The sequence below is a fragment of the Elephas maximus genome, chromosome 13 (genome assembly GCF_024166365.1).
Source record: "Elephas maximus indicus isolate mEleMax1 chromosome 13, mEleMax1 primary haplotype, whole genome shotgun sequence".
Lineage (NCBI taxonomy): Eukaryota > Metazoa > Chordata > Mammalia > Proboscidea > Elephantidae > Elephas > Elephas maximus.
The window spans coordinates 72,405,425-72,431,165 of NC_064831.1; the positions used below are offsets into that span (position 1 = coordinate 72,405,425).

Genomic DNA, 25,741 nt, shown 5'->3' on the forward strand with positions numbered 1-25,741 from the left:
GGCACATGCTGCATCTAAACGTGCATGTTCAGATAGAAGGACAGCTCTGAGCGTAAATCAAAAGACAGGTTAGAAAGAAGTGAAAGATAAAAGGATTGGCTAGGAAGAAACGGAACTATCCGTAGACAATATGATCACCTACCTAAAACAATCTGTGAATTGTTAAAATGAGTAAGACAGTTTAGGAAAGTGGCTGGATATAAGGTCAATATACAATAGTTAATTATACTTCTACGTATCAGCAATAGACAACAAATACGTATTTTTAAAATGCTAATATTTTATAATGGCAACAAAATACAAGATAACTAGGAATAAATCTATCAACAGTTATTCAAGATCTCTATAGAAAGTTTAATGAAATGGTCTAAATAAATGGATAAATACACTTAATACATTCATGGATAGGAAAATTATGTATTGCAATAATTCATGCCAAAGTGATTTAAAGCAATTTCAAAGTCTCAACAGGGCTTTTCATGGAACCTAACCGTAAACTTTACACAGAAGAACAAAGAGTCAGAAATAAACAAAACACAAAGTAAAACAAGACAGAAAGGCTTAGCTGTTTATATTCCCAAAATTGTAGAAACGAAGACAGCACTGAATAGAAGCAATGATAGACAAAAGAAAAAATGAAATGTAATAGTCCAGAAACAGACACACATGTGAAACCTGATTTATGTCAGAGCTGGCAAAGCCGACTAATGGGTGATGAATGAAGGGATCGCAATGGTGCTGGAACAACTGGTTATTTGTATGAGGAAAAACAGGAAATTAGATCCTTTCTTCGTAACATACATGAATATTAAACACTTAAACATGAAAAGCAAAACATTAAACTTTTTAGGAGAAAACTGTGTGACCTCAGTGTAGTGACAATTTTCTTAAATAAGATATAAAAAGCAAAACTCATAAAACAAAAGAGTGATAAGTTCAATTGCATTAAAATTAGGAATCTGTTCTTTAAAAGATACCAAACAGAAAGTAAAGACAAGTCATAAAACTGAAGATGAAATCTATGAAATTTAAAATTTATAAGGAAATATTGGTCTTTATGCATCCAGAGTAAGAGAGAGAAGGAAACGCAAGACTGAGAGAAGAAACTAGCCCACGGGACTAACAGTCTACACGAACCACGACCTCATCTACCCTGATGAGAAGAACTGGATGGTGCCCAGCTACCACTACTGACCATTCTGGTCAGGAACACAACAGATGTGTCCTGACAGAATGGGAGCAAAATGTGGAGCAGAGCTCAAATTGTTAAAAAAAACTTAATGGGCCTGTTGAAACTAGGAGACTCCCCAAGACTACTGTCCTGAGATACTCTTTAAACCTTGAACCAAAACTATTCCATAAGGTCATCTTTTAGCCAAGTATCAGGTTCATAAAATAAATAGTATCATCCCATAAGTACTGTGACCAAAGTCAAGTACTGAGACCAAACTGTCAACATTTACTCAAAAGCAAAGATGAGAAGACAAGGAAGCAGGGAAACTAGAGTACTAGAAATGGAACAATCAGAATGGAAATAATGAGTAACCAATGTTACTGAACAAACTGTGTGGAAACTGTTAAACAGGAACCGAATTTGCTGTATAAACTTGCACAGAAAACAAAATATTAAAAAAAAAAAAAGCTGACAAGGGATTAGAATCCTAAGTATACAAATGACTTATAAAAGGCAATGTTAAAAAAAAAAAAATCACATAGCACAACAGAAAAATAGGCAAATGACCCAAAGAGATATCTTTAGAAAAGAGGAAATGGGAATAACAATGAACATGTTAAAAGAATAATCAGGAATATGTAAATTAAAACCACAACAAAACACCCTATCATATCCACTGGATTGACAATTAAAAGGGTGACAATACCAAATTTTGGGGAGGATGTGAACAACTGGGATGGTTATACACCCCTGTTGAGAGTGTCAATTAGAACAATCACTTTGGTGGACAATTTGTAATTGTCCAGTTACGCTAACGATACACATACTAATTACCCAGGCAATTCCACTTAGGGTGTGTTCCTAGATCTCTTGCAAATGTGCATAAAAAGATATGTACATAAATAGTCAGCATAAAATGAAAACAGCCCAAATATACAGTGACAGGACAACAGATAAACAAAATGTATATTTATATGAGGGAATACCATGTAGTGGTGAGCAATGAATGAGCTACAGGATAGGCATCAACATATTCTAATCTCACAATGCTGAGTAAAAACATCATGTTGTAGAAGAATAAATACAGTAGGATTTATTATAATAAATACAGTCAGACATGCCTCCTCTCTCCAACCTTTATACAAAGTTCAAAAACATGTAAATGTAACTAGTCTTTAGTAGCACATATATAGGTTGTAAAACTACAAAGAAAAGCAAGAGAAGGATGTGACAGACAGAGTCTATGGTGGCCCCCATGATCTCTACCCCGTGTTTACTCCTTTGTGTAATCACCTCCCCTTGAATGTCAGTGGGATCTGTGACTTGCTTCTAAACAACAGAATAAGAAACAATGATGGGATGTCACTCCTGTGGTTATTATATATAAGTCTCTGTCTTGCTAGTAGATTCATTCTGGAGAGTCTTTGTGCTTACTTGATGAAGGAAGTGGCCAAGCTGGGAAAGTTCACATCACAAGGAACTGCAGGCAGCCTCTAGGAACTGAGGGAAGGCTCCAGCCAACAGTCAAGCAGAAGCCAAGGCCCTCAGTCCTACAGGCGTAAGGAAATGAATTCCGCCAAAGCTAAGTGAGCTTGGAAGTGGATCCGTCCTCAGTCAAGCGATCAGCTGAGAATGCAGTGTGGCCGACACTTTGCAGCCTGTGAGACCTAAGCCATGCCTGAACTCCTAATTCACAGAAACTGTAAGATAAGCCCCATGTATTGTTTTAAGATGCTAGATGTCTAGTAATTACAAAACTAATACAAAGGATAAACAAAAAAGTCTGAGCAGGTGATTATCTTTGGGGAATGTATAAAACATTACACACTATTTTTAAAAAGTAGGTTGGAATTAGGTTTTATGGGACTCCAACTACTAAAGAGTAAAAATGGCTCCCACTGTAGAAACTTGGTGGTGGAGACATCTGACCTCCTCGTCTAATTTCACAAGGGGAAGGAGACAGAATCATAATCAACATCAACAGCCCAAGGCTGATCCCTATGAGGCAGAGGTCAGACATGCCTCCTCTCTCCAACCTTTTTACCAATTCTGATACCAACTGTCCCTCCCATGGCACTCTCTCTCTACTTCTCTGCTATCTACTCTCACTTCCTACTTTGAAAATTTGTTGCAATGGCCATGGAGAACTTACAGACAATACTCATGATTATGGAGTTTATGAGGGAAGTAACAGGTTACAATTCAGGATTAGAAATGACTCAGGATACAGTTCTTCGGTCAGGACAGCTTCTTCTCAACTGTGCCCACAGGCAGCATTCTCTCTGGCCCTCGGCCCAGCCTCTGCCATGGTCGGGAAGGTGTTACAAATCTCTTTGGGTCTGCCAATAAGTGCCTAGAGGCACCTTACTCTGCCAGTAAGCCCTGGCCCAAAGATGCTCAACTCTCCAGCTCCATGGTTCAGAAAGCCTAGATATACCAACAAGTGCCTGGAGGCACCACACGGTACCAGGCAGCCTCCTGCCTGAAGGCTGTCAGCTTTTTCACTCCATTGGTTGGCACACCCACTATAACTGCCTTGCTCCATGGACTGGGAAGACCACTGAGCCGTCATCTTGTGCTGGTCTCCTGGTTCTGCTGTCACTGATTTTCCTGCTGCTGCTTCTTGCCATCTCTCGCTGTCTCCTGTATCCAGCAGAATTTCAGTGCAGGGATCCCAAGTCCAATGGATGTGCTCTGCTCCCATCTCTTCTTCTTGGTGGTGGTGAGGTCTGCCTCTCCGGCTCTGGGATGGCTCATTTCAAGGTTAGTGGGATGGCAAAACTGACCAATCCCCTCATTAGGGTTCCAAAATCTTATTTGCATGGTCTCATACACACAATGGTGCCATGCACCTTGTTTGCATTATTAGCAAGTTGCCTAATTCCCTTGGTAGGGACCAGTCCCTGGAGAAGGACATCATGCTTGGTAAAGTAGAGGGCCACCGAAAAAGATGAAGACCCCAAATAAGATGGGTTGACACGGTGGCTGTAACAATGGGCTCACATATAGCAATGACTGAGGATGGTCCTCATGCAGTGTTTCATTCTGTTATACACAGGGTTACTATGAGTGGGAACCAACTCAACAGCACCTAACAACAACAACCCAATCATTTGGTAGGAGTTATAAGACCACGGTGAGAAAGGCCATAGAAAAGTAATCCACTGCCCCACATGCCACCCCCTGGTTTTCTAGCCACAGTTCTCTCATCTTTGGAGCATAACTTCCCCCTCTCAATCACTTTAGCAGTCCAAAATAGTCACTAACAATCTGTCCTTCAGGAAGGCAAAAGAGTCCCAAGGGTGAGGTGTCATGGATTGAACTGTGTCCCCAAAAAGTATGTGTACCTATTTGACTAGACCACGATTCCCAGTACTGATGTGATTTTCCTATGTGTTGTAAATCCTATCTCTATGATGCTGATGAGATGGGATTAGTGGCAGTTATGTTAATGAGGCAGGACTCAATCTACAAGATGAGGCTGTGTATTAAGTCAATCTCTTTTGAGACATAAAAGAGAGAAGCAAGCAGAGACACATAGTGGACTTCGTACCACAAAGAAAGCAGCGCTGGGAGCAGAGTGTGTCCTTTGGACCCAGAGTTCCTGTACAGAGAAGCTCCCAGATCAAGGAAAATTGATGACAAGGACCTTCCACCAGAGCCAACAGAGAGAGAAAGCCTTCCCCTGGAGCTGGCACCCTGAATTCAGGCTTCTATCCTCCTACACTGTGAGAGAATATATTTCTCTTTATTAAAGCCATCCACTTGTAGTTTTTCTGCTATAGCAGCACTAGATGACTAATACAGAATTTGGTACCGAGAGAGTGGGGTGCTGCTCTAATAGATACCTAAAATGTGAAAGCAGTTTTGAAGCTGTGAATAGATAGAACCTGGAAGAGTTTCGAAGTGCCTAATAGTAAAAGCTTAGACTGCCTTGAAGATACTGTTGGTAGAATTATGGACATCAAAGACAGCTCTGGTTAACTGTGAGAACTGTTAACACTGGAGATGGCGCAGATGTCGAGAAGCAGCAGCAGAAAAATGGCAGCGCCAGAATCAGGAGACTGGTGCAAGACAGTGCTAGAGCTCACCCACGGATGAGAGAGCTAAGTGCCTTCCAGGCAAAGTTTAAGCAGAGTAGGGTGCCTCCAGGAACTTATCGGTAGAGCTAAAGAACTTTGGAACACCTGCCCCAGCAGGACAGACTTGGGTGGTAAGGCCCAAGGGATCAAGAGGCCAAGGAACTAGGAAGCAGCTGAAGAGACAAGGAATACAGGAAGCAGAGCTGCCTCAGTCTCAAATGGTAAGACCATGACTCCTGGAGTCTCAAATGGTAGAGTCGCCACTCAGATGGACTAGGAATACGGGACCGCCTAAAGCCTAGGGAGCAAACTTGCCTTTCCAGGAGGCCTGGAAGGAGGAGCTGAAGCCCAGGGCCAAGGGATCTCTACTCAATTGGAAGAGTGTGGCCAATACCAGAGTCTGGAGAGCAGGGCTATTATTGTCTAAATGGCCTCAGAGAACGGAGGATTATTTTCAAGCCTTGAGGGCTAATATAATGTGTTCTGCTGACTTGCTTGGTGCCTGTTATCCCTTCTTTCCCTCCAATTTTGCCCATCTGTAATGGAAATGTCTAGCTTGTGCCTGTTCCACCACTGTACTTTGGAAGCAGATAACTTGTATTTTAGATTTCACAGATGAAGAAGAATTTTTGGATTTTGGACTTGGAGTTAGTTGCTTTAAGACTGTTGCCATGATATGATGTGGTGAATGTGTTTTCCATGTGGCACGGACACGATTTTAAGGGGAACAAAGGGTGGAATGTCATGGATTAAGTTTTGTCCTCCCAAAATATCTGTCAGCTTGGCTAGGCCACAATTACTAGCACTGTGTGACTGTCTACCATTTTGTCATCTCATGTGATTTTTCTTTGTGTTGGAAATCCTACCTCTATGATGTTAATGAGATAGAAGTAGTGGCAGTTATGTTAATGAGGTAGGACTCAATCTATAAGATTAGGTTGTGCCTCTTTGGAGATATAAAAGAAAAAAGCAAACACAGAGACATCAGCACCTCATACCACCAAGAAATAAGAGCCAGGAGAACAGCCTGTCTTTTGGACCTGGGGTTCCTGTGCTGAGGGGCTCCTCAACCAGGGAAGATTGATGACCTCCCCCAGAGCCAAGAGAGAGAAAGCCTTCCCTTGAAGCTAAAAAAAAAAAAAAAAAAATCTAGTGCCATCGAGTCGTTTCCTAGCACCCTGAATTCAGACTTCTGGCTTCTCAACTGTGAGAGAATAAATTTCTCTTTGTTAAAGCCATCCACTTGTGGTATTTCTGTTACAGCAGCACTAGATGACTAAGACAGCAACAAAACAAAGGTCTCTTTCTTCCAACATATTCTAAAAATGCTGACCTACTGGGAAATATAAATCCAAGTCTATGAAGAAGAAAGCACTCTCCCTAAAATGGTGGTTGATAATGTGATCAAAGAATTTCTCCAAAATTCCTGATCGAAAGGAATGAATAAGAACATCAGTACCGAGGTGCCTGGAATATTTAGGGTAGCTGGCCTAGGAGCAGGCCTGACTCCATTTTGTTAGAAGCTCCTGCTTCTCTATTCCTCAGGATGTAACTTTGACTTCTTCCCATTCATACGCATATAGACTTGGGCCTCTGGCAGGATGGAACCAATAGACAATATGGCTATGCCTAAGCAAGCCAGGGCAAGGCTGGGCAAACTTAGGCAAGCCCAGGTAAGTCCAGGGAGGACCAACCAAACAGAATCTTGCTGGAAGGTTCCTGAGTCCACATTACAACAATCCCTGCAAAGCAGCCATACCTTGCATTCCTTGGTCTTCACTCTGTGTGGGCTAACACCTCCCCATTCAAATGTTTCTTACGCTTTCAATAAATCTCTTTGTTTCACTTTAACTGAGTCTGAGAGTTTTACTCAGGACAAGCTCCACAAGAGCAAAGGGACTAGGCACAGAAGATAAATTAGGGTGCTCACAGATTTTGTAATGCCCAATAAATCAGTGTTTCACTAAATAACAATTTCTTACTCATCTGGACAGTTTAGAGAGTAAAGAAAAAAAAATAATAATTAACAGATACTTGACCCTTCCTGATAAACAATAAAACTATCAATTATGTCTGATTTAGGAGACAATATTGGAGCCATTATTCCCTGTCCCTGAGCATACAGAATGTGACCCAGCTGGAGCTGGACTGACAAGGACTCACAAGGACATACCAACTGGGTCTTGAGACATAAAGACAAACAGCTAGGATAATCTTGAAAAACATCTTTTAGGGAACCTTTCACATGAACTAATCAAGCAGCACAAAAGACTTTCAACTTTTTCTATTAGCATTTAGCAAACAGAAAGTTTGTGGGACCAACGAAGACCCTCCTGACTGTTGTTATTCAAACCTGTACCAACGGTTATTAGGAAAGATGATTCAAAACGTAGAATCACATTGTTTTGGCAGTTTTTAGCCAATCGGCAAAAGCTTTCAATGATTTTACCCATTTGTGATATTATCATGTAGATGATTCTGTAATGTTCCTCAAACTCTGGCAGACACTAGCTCTGGCAGCATGCTTGTCCATTTCCCACCTTTACTTCTTTGAATATATGCAGAATAAAATTTTTCTTTTGCTTTACTAAATTGTGATTTTTTATCCTAGATGTCCTATGGTCTTGAATTCAAGCCAAGATGTTATGATTATCATAAATGGGTTTTTTTTTTTTTTTTTTATTAAGCTTCAAGTGAACGTTTACAAATCCAATCAGTCTGTCACATATAAGTTTACATACATCTCACTCCCTACTCCCACTTACTCTCCCCGTCTTGAGTCAGCCCTTTCAGTCTCTCCTTTCTTGACAATTTTGCCGGCTTCCCTCTCTCTATCCTCCCATCCCCCCTCCAGACAAGAGTTGCCAACACAATCTCAAGTGTCCACCTGATATAATTAGCTCACTCTTCATCAGCGTCTCTCTCCCACCCGCTGACCAGTCCCTTTCAATTCTGATGAGTTGTCTTCGGGGATGGTTCCTGTCCTGTGTCAACTGAAGGTCTGGGGACCATGGCCGCTGGGATTCCTCCAGTCTCAGTCAGACCATTAAGTTTGGTCTTCTTATGAGAATTTGGGGTCTGCATCCCACTGATCTCCTGCATAAATGGGTTTCTATATATGCAATTACAGCACTTTAAGCTTCCCACAAACTATGCTCCTATGCACACCATTCACAGTGCTCCTTCTTGCTAAATCAGAACATGCCATAAACCCAGCAAGGACTGCTTAAACACCACTCAGCATGTAACCTCCGAACCTTAGTTAAACTGCTAAAACTGGTAAACATTCAAGGCGTGGAAAAGCTCATGGCAGAAACTTCCTTCAACTGCCAGCCCCCTCTCTATCACTTGTACCCAAGCCCAGTCGCCTCCCTGGTTTACCTGCAGAGGCCTGGCCTCTTACCCCGAAGCAGTTTCAGGCATGGAGAGGAGCACGTGCTTTCTGCTTGCGATGCTGCACACTGCCGTCTGACAAATGCCTGACTGGCTTCTTCTTGCTGATCCAGACTGGCTCCCTAGACCTCCAGCATCGTCATCACCTATGACCTTCATTATTTAATTACTATGGATATACCTCGCTTATTTCCAAAATTGTTCTGCGATAGCTCTTGCCTACAATCTCTATTTCTGCCTTTAACTCAGGGTTTTTTAGATGCTGGCTGTTCACCTGGTTACAGACCCTCCTGACCTGGTATCTGGGACCTGCCTGCCCTGGAATTGCTGCCTATCACCTGCTCAATGCTCCACGCCTTTGGCCTGAGGTCCCCAGTTACTGGATCTCCATCATGACGATCTGACACTGCCCTGGCTCTACAGAAGTAGGCTCTGACCAGCTCCTTCCTCGCCCACACCACAGGTGATTTCTTGCCTTGAAGAGAAAAGCCTGGTAATTAAGTACAAAAAAACACCCAGTAAGACCTGAAAATGTGGGTCATATACTAGCTTGGTTTCCTAAATGCTACTAACTGATACATTTGCTAACAAATGTTACCAAAGCAACAGAAGAGCAGATATATATAGATTCACTCAAGTGTGCCTTTCTAGAGACAAAATAAATCTACCAATAAGGTAATCCCCAATCCCAAGCAATCTGAAAAGATATCAGACCCTTGAAACAATATACTAATATTTTGCTTTCAATTCTTACCCGCTGCAAAAACTCAACAGGACTGTATTTGGGCCCCAAGACAAAAATTTTCTTTCCTCTTCGAGCCACACCACTGAACACTCGAGCAAAGGCAACAAAAGACCCTTGGTTATTTTCTTCCTGGGGCATAGGTTTAGGGGTCATGCTCTCCACCTGTTCCTCATCACCTGCTGGAAACAAAGGGATAATGAGTGCCAAGAATGAGCCTCTTAATCCAGAAACTGCCTGGAAACACAGAGGGAAGACTAAATATGATATATTTGGCCCAGTTTCAGGAAAGAAACACCAAGAATAAGAGAAAACTGATAAAAACTACAATAAAAGCTAACAGCTCAAAAGCTAAAAGTTGAGTCTCCCAAGGTAAGCACAATGTCAACCACTTCACACCAAAGCCTATTCAGGACAACTATACCTCTTGGCTCTTCTCCTTTCAGATTTGTTTCAGGGGCGCTCCCATCCTGGGTGGGCTCCAAGGGTGCCTGCCCTTGTGCTGCTGCCAGCTTCTCCGCATGCCTCTGTCTCGCACGCTCACGCCTCTGTGCAATTTCTTCTTGAGTGAGGGGTCTACAGGGTGTCACAAATATGTTAATATCTGGCAATATCAAGCATCTCTGTCTGTTCAAGCAGGGAACAAGTAGTGAGATGACTGGATAGATGAAGGTGAGCCCCAGCTCCTTTACAGACAGAGGGTTTCTCCAAGTTCCCTTTCCTCATCCTAGCTGTAGCAACAGGAGAGAGGATCTAGCAGGCTCTCTATGAGAAAGCTCTGTGTCCCCAGCTATTCCTACTCTTATGAGCTAACATGCAAGACAACCCTATGTCCCCCAGTGGAGCTATGCACAACAGCATGGAACCTTTCTTACATACTCATATTCCTTGTGGATGAGTCAGAGAACAGGAGGAGGGAAGGAAGTGAGTAAAAGATACCACGGCTCTGAATACCGCTGCTGAGAAACAAGCATAAGGCCTCAATAAGGAATTGAGGTTTTCCCCTCAAGTACAAAAATATATCTTCATAGAGAACTAGGGTCCAGGAGTAAGGGTTCAAGGTCAGGCTAAGAACTGGCATTTCAGTGGGCAAAAGGTCAAATTGAGATTATCAACCATGGCGTTAAGACCCAAGAGGAACCACCATGGAAAAGGAAGTGTGTGGGTGTGTGTCTGTTTGCTGGAGGTTGAGGGGGCAGTGTGTAAGTGTATGTGTGTTTGTTGGAGGTTGGGGTAGCTGTGTGTGTGTGTGTGTGTGTGTGTGTGTGTGCGTGTGCACGTATATATGTATGTATGCTGGAGGCTGGGTGGCAGTATGTGTATACATGTGTTTGCTGGATGTTGGGGAAACTGTGTGTATGTGTGTGTGTGCTGGAGGTTGGGGCAGTGTGTACGTGTGTATGTATGTTTGTTGAACGTTAGGGGGCAGCATGTGAATGTGTGTATGTGTGCTGGAGGTTGGGGGGCAGTATGTGTATACGTTGTTTGCTGGACATTGGGGGAGCTGTGTGTGTGTATGTGTGTGCTGGAGGTTGGGGGCAGTGTGTATGTGTGTTTGTTAAAGGTTAGGGGGCAGCATGTGAGTGTGTGTATGTGTGCTGGAGGTTGGGGGGCAGTATGTGTATATGTGTGTTTGCTGGAGGTTGGGGGAGCTGTGAGTGTGTGTGTGTGCTGGAGGTTGGGGGCAGCGTGTATGTGTGTTTGCTGAAGGTTGGGAGGCCACATGTGAGTATATGTGTGCTGGAAGTTGGGGAGCACTACATGTGTGTGTATGTGTGCTGGAGGTTGGGGGAGGATAACTAAGGTATTCTTCCAGAACAGTTACCTTCATGTCTGTTAGGCCACAGAGAAGGCACTGGAGCTTTCACACCAAAAGCGTAGCACTAAGTTGAATAAAAATGAACATTCTGTTTGGGTTTGGGAGGTAGAAACCAGACAAACTAATCCCCAGAATTTGGCTGCCTTCCCACGTGTGGGTCCTCATGAAACCCCAACTGCATCCTCAACCCCAACACAAGTACAAGACCAACCCTGCCCTAACATAGAGCCTGAGGACCTTCAGCCCCATACTCTAGGACTGAGCATCAACATAACCAGGCTGCTGCTCTGGGCCCAACTTTATGCTCCAGCTCTGGAAGCTGGGCTACTTTGCTCGGTCCTAAAACTTATGCCTTTGTACCTGCTGTCCCTTACCTTTGAAATTATGATTCCGCTTTCATCCTCAATCTCTGACTTGGGACCTGGCTGGTAACCTCATCTCCCACCTTGCCTTGTCCCTTTCCCCTCCTCTCTCCTTACGCACTGGAAACCATGCACACGGTCATTCTGAATGTCCATTGCTCGGCCACATTTGAAGTGGCCACATACTCTTGGAGCTCCCGGTGCCAAGTGCCGCCAAACCTCTTCCTTTTCACTTCACATGGCTACCCAGGAAGGTGAACACCTAAATCCCTGACTGCTCGCTGCTACACTTTTCAGACATCTGTCTGCAAGACAAGACTTCTCAGCAGGACTGGACACTAGTTTTGGCTCCCTTAGCACCTGCTCCTCAAAATGGATAAGTTCAGTTCTACGAGTCAGTCCCTTCTAGTCAGACCTAACCACTGTAGATAACAGGGCTTTGCCATAAGGTACAAAAATATGAGAGACCGGTCCTTGAGAATGGATTGGTCAAGTGTCACTAGGCAATCAAAGCTGCTGGCACTGAAGGGATTAACTACCCCTGCAAGAGACAAGCTCCTCTTTATTGAAAGCTCTAAACGTTAGAAGGCCTTTTAAATACTGGATGAAACTGCTTCCTCGCAATTTCTAGCCATGGCCATAGTTCTGACCTCTGGAGCAATACGCAACAAATCCACTTTCCTCCCTTTCTCTTCAATCATCTGTGCCCGTGCCCTTACCCTCCCCTTCTCCTCCCCAGCCTAAACATTCCAGCTGGTCCTTCATCTGACCCTTAGATGACTTCCCTCGTTTCTAGACTTTTGCTAAAAACTCTTTTAAGACTATCTGGAAAGTGTGAATTAAAACATAAATTTTATGATCATTAACTGTTATTATTATTTTACTATGACTGCTATTAGAGCAGGGAGGATAAAACATCTATCACCTGAGGATAAAACATCTATCACCTGGCCAGCATCTGCAGAGGAACGGTTTCTCCCAATGAGTGTATCACTGTGATGCAGACACTGTGTTACTCGCTTACATTACAGCACATACTTACCACAACAGTGAAATGAAGTAGACATTACTGTCCTTATTTTACAGATGAAAAACTGAGGCTTATAGAATTTAAATAACTTGGCCCAAAGTCACACAGATAATAAATGGAGGAGATTTAATTCAAATTCACATCTATCTGACTCAACTCTATGCTCAGTTATCACCAGGCTTATGTCTCCCATTCAGAAGGAATTAGAGATGATAAACTCACCTCCTTCAATAAATGTGATTTCATTTTAGCTTTGGTTAGAAAAGCGGTATATTCGTTCACCTCACGTATTAAATGCCCTTTCTGTGAAAGTTCACGACAGATGATCTGGGATAAATTAGCCTTATGCGCGTTCACATTAAACATGCAGAGGCTTGCTGTCCTTCTCTGTATTTATTCACCTATCGAGTTAACAGCTACCATGTACCAAGTATTGTTGTAGGCACTGGGGGTAGTGGGGGAAGCAGGGAGGGGAACAAAATAGACAAAGAGAAATCAGCAAGGACTCACATGAAGAACTCGCTGTGTATCCAGTATTTGTTGAGAACACAGAATACAGAAGGATTTATTGGAAGAAAATAGGGCTCTACTGGTAAGGGAACAGCTGTGGGTAGGGAATTATTTAGGCTACAGCTGAACTAACAATGCTTCTTGAAGGGGCAGCAGTTACAGATACTAGAGATGAAGGAGACCAGAAGTGAGAATGTTGACTGGGCATCCAAGTGCAGGCTGGGGAGGTGAAGCTGGAGGGAAAAGGAAAAGAGGCACGAACACTAAGCCATCCAGTCTAAGGATTCCTTCATGCTCTGGACTCTGTGAGGTTGGTCAAGGCGCAGACTGGGAGAGTGTCAGAGAAAGGGTTGGAGGGAACTGTCTGCAGTTGGTACCACTAGCTTAAGATGACGGGAAGCAGGAGCCCAAGTAGAAAAGTGGTATCTGTTTTAAAAAGCATCTTGTTACAAGGAGCTGATTCTCAAGAAGGAAGCAAAAGCAACAAATAGACTCAGGGATTCAGGGTGTGAGGAACTCCCTAGAAACTCCAAATAGAATGATGTTACTTAACAGAAACTTATTACCAGGTGAGAATTCAGTAAAAATTTCTGAAAGATAAAGTTGAGAACAACAAAAGCTGTTATTTAAAAAAACAAGCAGCATGGGTGGCTGCCAGCTAGGAGGTTAAAAAGCCATATAGGATGACTGAGGCCAGGGGAATCAGCTAGAAAGTTGCTGCAATAATTTCCACAAGAGATCATCGAGATCTAAATTAATGGGAAGGAGGCGGATACATGTGAACAACACTGACGGTGCAGAATAAATAGACTCGACTCCCCAAGACTCTGGAAACTTGAGAAGTAATCCAAGCCCCACAGCACCCTCTCACATACGCATGATGCACACAGAGAGACGCAGAGATACACACTCATCAGTCTCCTCTGGAGTAGACAGATAATGCAGGCTCGGGTCAGAACCTGCCTGACACACTTCCACTACTAGTACACGAATTACTATTCTACTATTACTGTTCCCCTTCAAATTTATATGGGTGCAAATCTATAGTCCTAGGGCGAATTCAGCAGCTTTCTCCTATACAGATATCACATAAGGATACTGTACTACTCAAATGGTATGTTACCCTGGGGTTACTCAAGATGAATTCTGAGTCAAGGAGAAAAAGCATTATCTGTGCCCTTCCACCTACACCCCCACTGCACACCCAAACTATGCCATTTCCTTGGCCAAGCCCAACTTCCCCTTTAGCCTTACCTTGGCTTGTTCTGAGGCAAAGCCTTAGCATCAACTGCAAACATTTTGGAAACAAAGATAATAACTGGAGCAGTGTCTTCACTTCCACATTTCATAAAAGCTAAACAAACAGGAAGCAAAAATGTCACTATTTTTTTCGCCATGATATTAAGAAGTCGGTTTTTTTTTTCTGGAAAACAGTTAAGATGTTTAGAACATGGCATCATCTAAATACAAAAACAGTCCACAATCTCTTATTAACATGAAAAAACAAAATCCCTCCATCTAGGTAAGTGTAAGGCTGCTGGGAAGGCAGGAAGAGCAGACTGATAGCAAGCAAAGTTGGCAGAAATCAAGAAAGAAAACCGTACACGGGGTGGGGCTCGAGGACTCCTCCATCGGAGCTGATGCTAGGGAATCGGCCTAACTGCCCACTATAAAAAAACCAGAACTAAACCTGTTGCTGGCAATTCCAACTCATAGCAACCCTATAGGAGAGAAAAGAACTGCCCTTGGGTTTGGTTTTTGGTTATAGGGTTTTCAAGGAGCAGCTGGTGGATTTGAACTGCCGACCTTTTGGTCAGCAGCCTTAGTTCTTAATCACTGTGCTACCAGGGCTCCTATCACCCACTATACGCCCTTAAATTCTCCCCTTATCCCTCAGAGGTAGAAATGAAGGAAGTTACCAAGGGTGAACAGTCAGCAAAGTGGTTTGTTAGTAAATAAAATCAACAGTTTTTCCAGCCTCACACAAAAACAAGTTAGAAAGTAAAATGGGCAGAAATCTTTTATTCATGATAGTAACAAAACCCCTCAGAAATAAAGATTCAACACCATAAATATGTCAATTCTCCCTCAATCTGCAAATTTTAGTACAATTTCGTATCAACATTGTGACATTTCTTTTCCTTAACTAGTACCATATAGGAGTCCTGGTGGTGCAGTGGTTAAGAGCTGGGCTGCTAACCAAAAGGTTGGCAGTTCAAATCCACTAGCCACTCCTTGGAAACCCTATGGGCAGTTATACTCTGTTCTATAGGGTCACTATAAGTCAGAATCGATTCGACGGCAAAGGGTTTGAGTCTTTTTTGGTTTAATACCATATACTACATTGGAGTTATAAAACCATCGTTAGCAATTTTTTTTTTTAAATCACCCCACAGCAAAATAATTTCTAGATGAATTAAAGAATTCAGTATTAAAATTCAAACAAATTCTAAAAAACTACAGAAAGTAAGGGTTAAACATATACCAGAAGTCTTGCCAGGAACACCTCTGAAAGCTTCTTAGGAACAGAGTATAAAACGCCCTGACTTACATTTTAAAGAACCACCTGGCTGCAGTTTGGGGCCCTGGTGGTGCACTGGTTAAAAGATTGGTTGCTAACCAAAAGGTCGACAGTTTGAATCCAACAGCCACTCCTTAGAAACCCTCTGGGCAACTCTACTCTGTCCTGTAGGGTCGCTATGAGTCAGAATCGACTGAACAGCAACGGGCTTCTTTTTTTGTTTGGCTGCAGTGTTGAGGAAACACTAAAGAACAGAACCAGGGAAACCAGTCAGAAACCTATACTAATAATCCAGGTGAGAGAGGATGGTTGCTTGGCCTTAGAAAACAGAAATAGAAAGGTTGAGAAGTAGTTGAATTTTGGATATATTTCAAAGGCAGAACAGGGTTCGCTGATAGGCTGGATGTGGGGTATGAGAGAAAGGTAAGAGTCAAAGATAACTACAAGGTTTTTGGCCTGAGCTAATGAAAAGGATGGAGGTACGTGTTACTGAGATTGGAATGATTAGGGGGAACAGCTTTGTGGATAAGAAGCCCAATCTGGGATATGTTAAGTTTCAGATGCTTACTAAACAGCCAGGTAGAGATAGAGCATGCAGCTGGATCTGAGCCTGGGGTTAGGGAGCAAACCTGGGCTGGAGATACCCATTTGGGAATTACAAGTATACAGCTGTTACTTAAAAGTTGTGAAACTGGATGAGATCCCCAAGAGAGTGACTGCAGACAGAAAAGAGATGAGGCCCAAAGACAGCATTACTTGGGACACCCCAGAGTTAAAAAGTCAGGGAGATGGAGAGCAACCAGCAAAAGAGACTGAGAACACCCAGCCTGTGAAGAAAAAAAGCAGGGAGAAAAGCAGAAGAACCTGGGAGCCAGGACGTCAAGCAAAGGGAGTGTTTCAAGACGGAAGGAGCTGTGTTAAGTGTTTGTGACACATCAAGTCAGTGAGGACTGGGAGCTGGCCATTAGATTCGACAAAGTCAGGGTCAATGGTGACCGTGAAAACAGCAGTGGGGTGGTTTTGGGGTGAGGGATCCAAATTTAATAGAATGGGAGTAAAAGAGCTGGAACCAGCAGGTACATAGAGATAATTTCCCAAACTTTTGAACCTGGAACAGGGGGAGTGTATGTACAGGGGGGAGTGTGTGTACTGGGCTTCTATGAGCAGCACGGCCCCCGGAACCACTTTCCACAGTCCCTAGGGCCACAGCCGTGGTCATGGGGCAGCAGCTCAGGGAACACATTCCTGGCTGTTTATAAGAATGGAATATAGCACAATTATGAAATGAGATCAGGGCAGGCAACAGGCACCTCTGGGGTTTCTGGCCTAATCCACCGGCTGTAGCAAAACGGAAAACACTGAACAAAGTTGACAAAGTGGCCATTTATGAAATCGTTCATTTGTGGAACTGGCTATTTGACAAACGGACCATTCAGCATATTGGCCTGGCACACCTTGGAACTACAACAGTCAATAACATGGCACTTGCCAACATGTTCACCTTTACCTCACCTGCTTTCAGTGCCTGGGTTTCGGGTGGAAGAGAATCAAACGTTTGCGATCCTGTGCACATCAGTTTCTCCACTCTCTCAGCTGTAATATCAAGGGGACTAGGAAGTTTCTGACATACCATAGCTGAAGTATGCTGTTAAGGACTCAAAACTCCAAGCTAGTGCCCTCCGCAGAGGCGAGGATTCACTGGATACACGAAATACTAAGTAACAACGTATGTCTACACAGAAAATGCCTGGGCTGTAAAACTATATTATTTTCTGTATCATGCCTCAAAATATTCATACAACCTCAGGAAGTTCACAGACTCTCTAAAACCCAGAAAAGATCCTCAAGATAAGTACTCTAACACTGACTGCCCATGGAGTAAGTGAGGACCATAGAGCATAAGAGGTTGGCTGCCTGTGACAACGAAGTTCAAAAAATGTTTCATATGGTTTTAGTCTATAAAAACACAATAATCATCAGCCACTAGCTATGACACAAGAAGGTCCCCTACCACAGTCAGTGTCCCTGTGGGATATGTGTCCATCATGGCTCTGGGCTGAGTACCCCTGCTGGTCCACTCCCAGGACACTGTACCTCCAGTCCTAATGCACGGGTATGCCGCGTACACACAGATAAATAAAGACAATTGAAATCCATCTACAAAATTACTTTAGTCAAGGTAAGGCACTTCAAATCAAGTCTTTTTGGGATCACTAACATGATAGGAAATATTAATAAGCTAAAGAAAATATGGTACTAAAATAAAACAGTGATCCAACACAAACATTTACATTATCTGCTTACATACAGGTCTTAGGCCAAAAGTTGTCTTTTTACAAGATTAGTAAACAAAAGTAAAAAGAAATAGTTTTTTAAAAAACATTCATTAGTATTAGTCTGAATACTGATTAGTATTAGCATATGAATTTTTAAAGTATTAAATACAATTTCATGGCAGAATATTAAATAACCACAGAAGACTTACTTTGAATTGGAATGCATTACTTCTAAAGGATTTCCTGGTTCCAAAAACACACATGACTTGTTTTATCAAAACTATGATTTCATTAAAAAACAGTGAAATAAAGGATACCAAGAACTGCATGGGATATGGGTAGCCACTGACTGCAAATGGCACTGATCTGGACTTTAGGATCTGAATGACGTGCCTCCCGGGCTCCAATTTTTAATCCTAAAGAAGTCACTATTTTATCAATTTTTTCTTTGTCCCTGTGGTAAACACACAAGATTGGAGTTAAAAAAAAAAGTCACATACGAAGAGACAGGAGAGAGCAGTAGTGAAAAGGAACTCAACATTATTTGACTCATCTTTATTCCAAAAGTATTACTTTTTCTATAAAAAGTTAAAAATGATTGCAAGGGGCTGCTGCCATAGCAGGGGACACTTGACTCTTACATTCCTCTACTTTCAAATGAACCTTTCTTTAAAACTTCTCATGAAGCACCATTCCACAATCTCTCTAAACAAACTCTGTCAACCAGTTAAGCAGTTTTACAAACAAATGCCAAAAAGTCATCATGCCCCCTCTGGAATAACTCAAAAACTAAATGTCCCAAAGCAAAGTTTCTTTTCCACTTGCACCAGGTGAGTTATTTCCCCAGCTCCCCATCTATCATTCTGGATATCAAGTACCTCTTCTACTACCACTTTTTTTTCTTTTTAAACTGGGTTTATGAAAACAAAGGCCAATGTTTCTTTCCATTTCTTTTCTATCTTCACCTCAGCACACTCTAAAATATTGCTGTTCTGTCCCTCCTCTGTCACCCTTTACTCGGGTTAAACATACTCCTTTAAATTTTGTTGCCAACCGTATAATCAACTCATCTATAAAGGCTCTGTTCATTTTCTCAGTCTGTCTCAGCTTTCTGAAGTGTGAGTCATCAAATTGGAAAGTGAGGCAAATGACACTACCCAAAGATACCCAAAGACAAACAATTTTATAACAGTCTTACTTTTTCAAGACAGCATCATACAAACTCCATATATTTTCCAGGATCAACTGTACAAATAAAGGTTTCTTTCCTTTGGCCTGTACAAAAAAATATTGAATAGATATCTTATATATTCATTCTTGACAGGTTTTATTATCAATGTCTCATTTTTACTTGATAATATTTATGTAACAGCAAAGTAAAGGAGTTACGAGAATGCTCTAAACAGTCAACAATCCACAGTCGATAATAACCCACTGTTCCCTTCCTCTGAGGATCAAGGACTTTGCAAATGATAAGACCATTTGGGGGACATATCACTGCAGCTGCCCTACCATGCCATCAAAGGAACACCCAAGCTCAGAGCTAAAGCACGTGTAGACCCTTCCTGTGGATCTCACTCTAAAGTATATTAAGAGAAAACCAAAAACCAAACCCACTGCCGTCGATTAAGAGGAAATACAAAACGTCCTTCAGCATACGAAAAAATGTTCAATTTCAAGAAAAGGTAAATTTATGCACAAAGATGGTTATTACTGCTTTACTTACAATATCAATACATTTGGGGAAAAAAAACAACTCTGTCCAATCTTATGAAAATGATTACATAAACGATGATGCACTCAAAAAATAATAATAATACAGGTTTATCATATGACAGAAACTGTTCTAAAGACTTTATATAGATCATTTCATGTAAACATCATAACCACTCTACAAGGTAAATACTATTTTTCCATTTTACAGATGAGAAAACCAAAACAAAGGTCACAGAGCTAGCAAGTGGTCGAGCTGAGACTCAAACATAGAGTCAGACTCTCAAGCCACGGTCTCGCCTACTTGACTATACGGGCTCCTTTTTAAATATGCTGTTTATAAAAAGCTTTTAAGAGCAAGAGAAGATGTTCACAATGTGACATTAAGCAAAAAGGCAGGCTAGGATATTATATAAACAATATAATCTTAACTGCGGGATGTATATATCTATGCAAAAAGAATGGAAAAAAAATTAAAACCATAACATTAGCAGAGGTGATGTCTGATTTTCTCTTTCCTGCTGCTTTGTACTGTGTGGGTACTTCCTAAAAAGAAAATGTCTTTCAATGAGAATAAACTTTTAAAATTATAAATTTTACATTTAAAAGAAAGTTTAAAGAGAAGCATCCGTTGAGGCTATGTGATTCTAGCTGCAGAGATTCTCTCTCCCTCCCTCTCCCACCAACACTGCAGGGGCACTGCACAGCAGGCAGTGAGATAAGGCCTATGCTGAGGCCAGGAACGCAGCGTGGACCAAGCAGTGATGTCTAGAAGACCTGTCTCTTTATAATGAAGTGGACAAATAAAGGTACAACGCAAACTATGTCTCCCCACATGTACAGGACTTGAAATTTTTGTCCTCCAAAAAAAAGGAGCAAACGTGCAAAAAGGGACACTCAGTAAATGTCATCCTTTGCTCCTTGTATTTAAAAGGGCTAAGAAATCTATTTAAGCAAGATTTGTGAGCCTTAACCAAATATGCATAGTAAGTCAGTCATGAACTGGTCTGCATAAACCAAAGTGGAATTACATCTATTAAAGGTGTTACAGAATAGGTCGTCACAGGGCGAGAATGTGACCCACAATCAAAAGGGACATGAGCCACATTACCTGATCGACCTTCATAATCTTCTTAGCCTTCATATTTATATAATAATCACCCCACAAGGTTTTCAAAAGAACTTCCTTTTTGATGCCAATTTTTTCACTGTAGATTTTGGCAAAGTGCTCAATTCTGAAAGAAAACCAAGCATTCACATTATTAATAACAATAATGTAATGATATAATGAATTCAGCTAAAATTTGAACATTTCTGGGCCAGGTACTCTACATGTATTACTAAACATGACCACTGCAACTATCCTACAAGGTAGATACTAATTATTTCCCCCATTGTACAGAAAAGGAAAATGAAACAGAGAGCTAACAGACACATAATTAATGAGACAGGGATTCAAAACCAAGCAGTCTGGCTCCAGAGCCCATGTACTTGTCCAATATACACTCTCTCCACTAATAAAATCAGAATGCACACTATAGCTCCCTGTCAATTTTACATGTGTAAAACAAAGTAAGAGGAACAAAAGCCAGGAACTGCAGGCTCCAGCTGCCTGTCACAACTATACCAACAATAAAAACCTCGTTTTAGCCCTTCACTGCTAAAAGTGCCTGTTGCTAACAAAGGAAACAAACTCCAGAGCCAGAACCTGCCCCAAAAGGCTTTTTAGCTTTTTTGGGAAACGTACCCACACTTACTTAATGCTCATTAGCCCGCAGAGAACCCAGTTAGTACCAGGGTTGACTACTGCAAAGCCCAGCCACAGCAGAGCAATCACATGACAAATTCGGGTGAGGGAAATCGCTTCTCCAGGGCATCGACTACAACTGAGTTAAGGCCAACTGGCGGATATTCTCCTAACACCCTGGAAGGCTGATGGGAACAATGAGAAGCTGGAAGAGTGGGGTCAATAATTATGGTGAGAACGAGAGACTTGAGGAGCATCAGGCAGTCAGTATCTTAGAAGCAAAAGCAGATTTTTTAGAAACTACCGAAGATAAATATCACTCAATGTCTTCTCTTGCTGAAGGCCAAGGTAACAAAAAATACCCAATTAGAAGCAAAAATCCAAATTACACACATACAGGCTGCTGACATCCTGTAGCTGCCCTCAAGGGTCCATTACTTTCTAAGTAATCTGCTACTGTAATCTTGATTCTGCCCTTGAACCAACAGTTATTTATCTACTAGAGATTTTTTGGCTTTTTTTAATTTTCCAAAATTTTAGATTACATCTATTAAACATATAGGGGCCCTGCTGGTGCAGTGGTTAAGAGCCATGGTGTGCTAAGGCTGCAAAGCAAAAAGGTTGGCAGTTCAGATCCACCAGCCGCTCCTTGGAAACCCTACAGAGCAGTTCTACTCTGTCCTACAGGGTTACTGTGAGTCACAATCAGCTCAACGGCAATGGATTTCGTTTGGTTATGAAACACATATTATTAATTTATAATTTTATTTTGCCTGTTTGAAGGAGGAAACCTTTCTTTTCTCCACAAAATCTTACTTCAGTCCATAGGCCTGAAGACTTCTGCAGCTTTCCCAGCACAGGCGTGTGAAAGGAGCACTCCTGGTCTCTCCCGTAAGTGAGGAGAAGGTGAATGGCTGTTATCTACCGGGTAGAGTTCTGTTGCTTCAAAAAGGAAACAGGCTCTGTGTTGCTGTCCGCTCCAAGGATCAGTAAGAGCCAGGCCTCCTCCTTGGCTTCTTGTGGTTAAGTACACCGAGAGTGGGGCACAGAGCCTTCTTTCCAAGCACAACTCAGGAGACCATTATCTCTGTGGCTTTCTATTTTGCCAACACCCAATTTTGCCAGGCAGGCAGCAATCTTCCACGCACACAGCCAGTTAAGCAGCCTCGATGCGTGATTTGCACATCCAATCCAGGACCCATAGCTAGGTCCTAGGGTTTACATTTGCAAGGACACAAGAGGAGGCAGCCATTGTGGCCTGAGGTTCCAACCACATTCTCCAACCCAACGTGACCAGGAAGCCCTATTCTTTGGGAGTGATGCCCTTTGGGGTCTCAATGAGTAACGGCAAACTTCAATTTCCATGTTGGCAACTTGAATAGACAGTTAAAACTAGAGATGATGAGTAACTGGCATATTAAACTGTGAATATTTTCCCATTTTTCAAACTTGACTTTTTTTTTTTTTGCCTAATAAACAGGACCAATTTTTGTACATCCTTTACTGGCACTTAAAAGAAAATAAATTCTGACTTTATTTATACCACTATTCACATGGTTTGTGCGTCTGTCTACCTGACTGGTTAACCGTCTGACGGTGATAATAAAATCTCCCACAAATTATATGTTGTTGATTTCTACTTACAGTTCTATTTTTGTCTCATGCCCTTTGTTGCTGTGATGATGGAGACATAGTTTATCTCTTCACTACTGAAATCTGTCAACTGTCAATATAAAATGATCCTTATGCCATAACTTGTTTGTTGTAAACTCTACTTTATCATTAACACTGCCAAACCTACTTTCTTTTTGTTCACAACTGATTGACAAATTTGAGTCAAGTTTTGGTGTTTAGCCTCTGTCCAATATGCTTTATGTTCACCATTTTTATGCAAATATCTGGAATTTATTTTTTAATTGAATTTCCTTCTTTTAAAATACTTTGCCTCCTTAATGGGGGATTTCATAAGTTTATTATCACACTGTTTTGATTGGTTAGACTTCTAGAATACCTTCTGTTCAGGTTTCCAGAGTTAAAAAAAAAAATGTTGGTTTGTGCTATCTAGGCTTAATTATATTTTATCTCTTACACTGATGTGTCAGATAAATATTCTCTTTTTAATTCTAAAAGTGGTAAACTTAAAGATTTTCATAAACACTCTAAAGCTTTTACGAAAATCACAAATTATAAAAAAGTTAGCCCGTTTGTTTAGCCCACCATCCTCGAATCCTTTTCTAGTCCACCACGTAGTTACACACACATATATGCACATAAATCTTTCAAAATCTTGAATTTTATTCAGATCATTCTTTTGTATGCTATAGTTATCACAAAATTGGCTTACTGACATCAATATTTCCCCATTATTGTTTAGTGCTTTTATTCATTTATCTGTCATTGGTGGTTATCACATTCATTGACAGTTCCGAATACAACTTCGCCATTACTGAATTGTTTTAATTTATTTCCTTTTACTCTGAAGAATAACTTCAAGCAAGAGCCTTAGAACAGGCCTGTGGAGCATGTTTTCCAGGACTTTACTGACCTATCTTTTGCCTGTCCTCCTCAATGACAACTAAGCCAAATATGAAATTTCTGGGTCACATACCTTTTTGCCCTCCAAGCTACCCAATGGATTAATGTTAATCGAAGGATTCTAAAACAGTGGTATACAGAGTCAAATAGAACTGTTATGAAGGGCTTTTCATTGCCTCTTCCTTTTGGTCCCTATGCTTGAAGGCTGGGTCCTCAGTTCTATCTACCTAAAGCAAGAACTTTGATTCTTGCTGGCACTTACCCCAGTCAATGTGCTTTTGATTTGCAGAGCAGATTCTCCTAGATTAACACCTACTAACGAAACTGATTTAGGCAGTGGACCTAGGTTCAGTCACTTAGTCACACTTCTAAATTCTGCCCCACTCTATGAGAGTTTATAGAACCATCTTCCAGATTCTGAAATGTGCTCATTTCTCACCTTTTGTGACACACGCAGCTGCAACTTTCCCCATCCAGTGACAGTTTAGAGGGAAGCTGGAAGGAATAGTACCCTCAGTGCTGTCTTTTCCATCACCCAATTTCCCATAAACCCACATGTCAATTTGCTAAGAAAAGGTAATAGCAGATTTCTAAATATGACCTTGCCTAACACAGGAGAATACTTACTTATTGACTGATAGTCTCCACAGTGTCAAAAGTGTGAGGGATACAAAAATTACACTTACTCTATCCACTCAAGTATCTCCCTATTTCTGTTTCCACAACAAGCTTCTCCTAACTTGTGAGATTTAGACTACAATTAGTATAAAAAAAAACAAAAAAAAATTAGTATAGAACATTATTTATGAAAATCATTACAAGTAAAGGACAAGCTCTCCACCTGGTGGCTCACTAGCAGAATGATCACAAATTAGGAAATCAACAGGTCAGATAGGAGCCCTGGTGGCGAAGGGGAGCCCTGGTGGTGCAATGGTTAAGAGCTCAGTTTCTAACCAAAAGGTCTGCAGTTCGAACCCACCAGGTGCTCCTAGGAAGCCCTATGAAGCAGTTCTACCTATAGGGTCGCTATGAGTCTCAATCGACTCAAGGGCAATGGGTTTTTGCTGGCACGGTGGTTAAAGCATTCGGTTGCTAACCAAAAGATCCGTGGTTAGAACCTACCAGCCGCTGCTCAGAAGAAAGATGTGGCAGTTTGCTTCCATAAAGGTTTACAGCCTTGAAACCATACGGGGCAGTTCTACTCTTCCTATAGGGTAGCTATGAGTTGGAATCAACTCAACAGCAGTGGGCTTGGGTTTTTGTTTTTTGGTTTTGGATCCTGTTATATGACTAAATGAATCACTGTTATAATGATGAAAAGACAAGCTACAGAATGGGAAAAAAAATATACGTATCTTGCTCAGTCTGTGTGTGTATGTGTATCTCAAAATTCAACAGTGAAAAAAAATCCAACAGAAAATGAGCAAAAGACATGGAGAGACACCTCACCCAAAAGTATACACAGATGGCAAATAAGCACATGAAAAAAATGCTCAACATCATTAGCTGTAGGGGAAATATAAATTAAAAGCACAATGAGATATCAAGACAAAACTACAAGAATGGTGAAAATAAAAAACAGTGACATCACCAAACGTCAGCAAGGATGCAGAGGAACTGGATCAATGATACATCGGTGGCATGAACATGAAATGACACAGCAATTCTGGAAAACGGTGCAGTGGTGCCTTTAAAAACTAAACATGCAAATACTGTATAAACCGCTAATTGCACTCCTGGACATTTATCCCAGAGAAAAGAAAACTCACGTTCACAAAAAAAAAACTGTACACGCATGTTTCCAGCAGCTTTACTTTTAAGAGCCAAAAACTAGAGC

The 25,741-nt window shown here is 41.6% G+C and overlaps 1 protein-coding gene across 2 annotated transcripts in view; it reads right to left on the bottom strand.

Moving 5' to 3' along the window:
• Window positions 1-25,741, bottom strand: part of EFL1 (elongation factor like GTPase 1) — a 160,602-nt gene that overhangs the window by 107,874 nt on the left and 26,987 nt on the right. Inside the window, exons 8-14 of one of the 2 annotated variants that reach the window (XM_049852501.1) lie at window positions 20,734-20,857; window positions 19,108-19,184; window positions 18,227-18,363; window positions 17,146-17,268; window positions 14,367-14,466; window positions 9,816-9,967; window positions 9,404-9,573 (exon numbers count right to left, since the gene is read on the bottom strand). In XM_049852501.1, the coding sequence (XP_049708458.1) occupies window positions 9,404-9,573; window positions 9,816-9,967; window positions 14,367-14,466; window positions 17,146-17,268; window positions 18,227-18,363; window positions 19,108-19,184; window positions 20,734-20,857 (883 nt within the window). The remainder of the gene's footprint in view (window positions 1-9,403; window positions 9,574-9,815; window positions 9,968-14,366; window positions 14,467-17,145; window positions 17,269-18,226; window positions 18,364-19,107; window positions 19,185-20,733; window positions 20,858-25,741) is intronic. The other variant, XM_049852502.1, reaches the window with a different exon arrangement.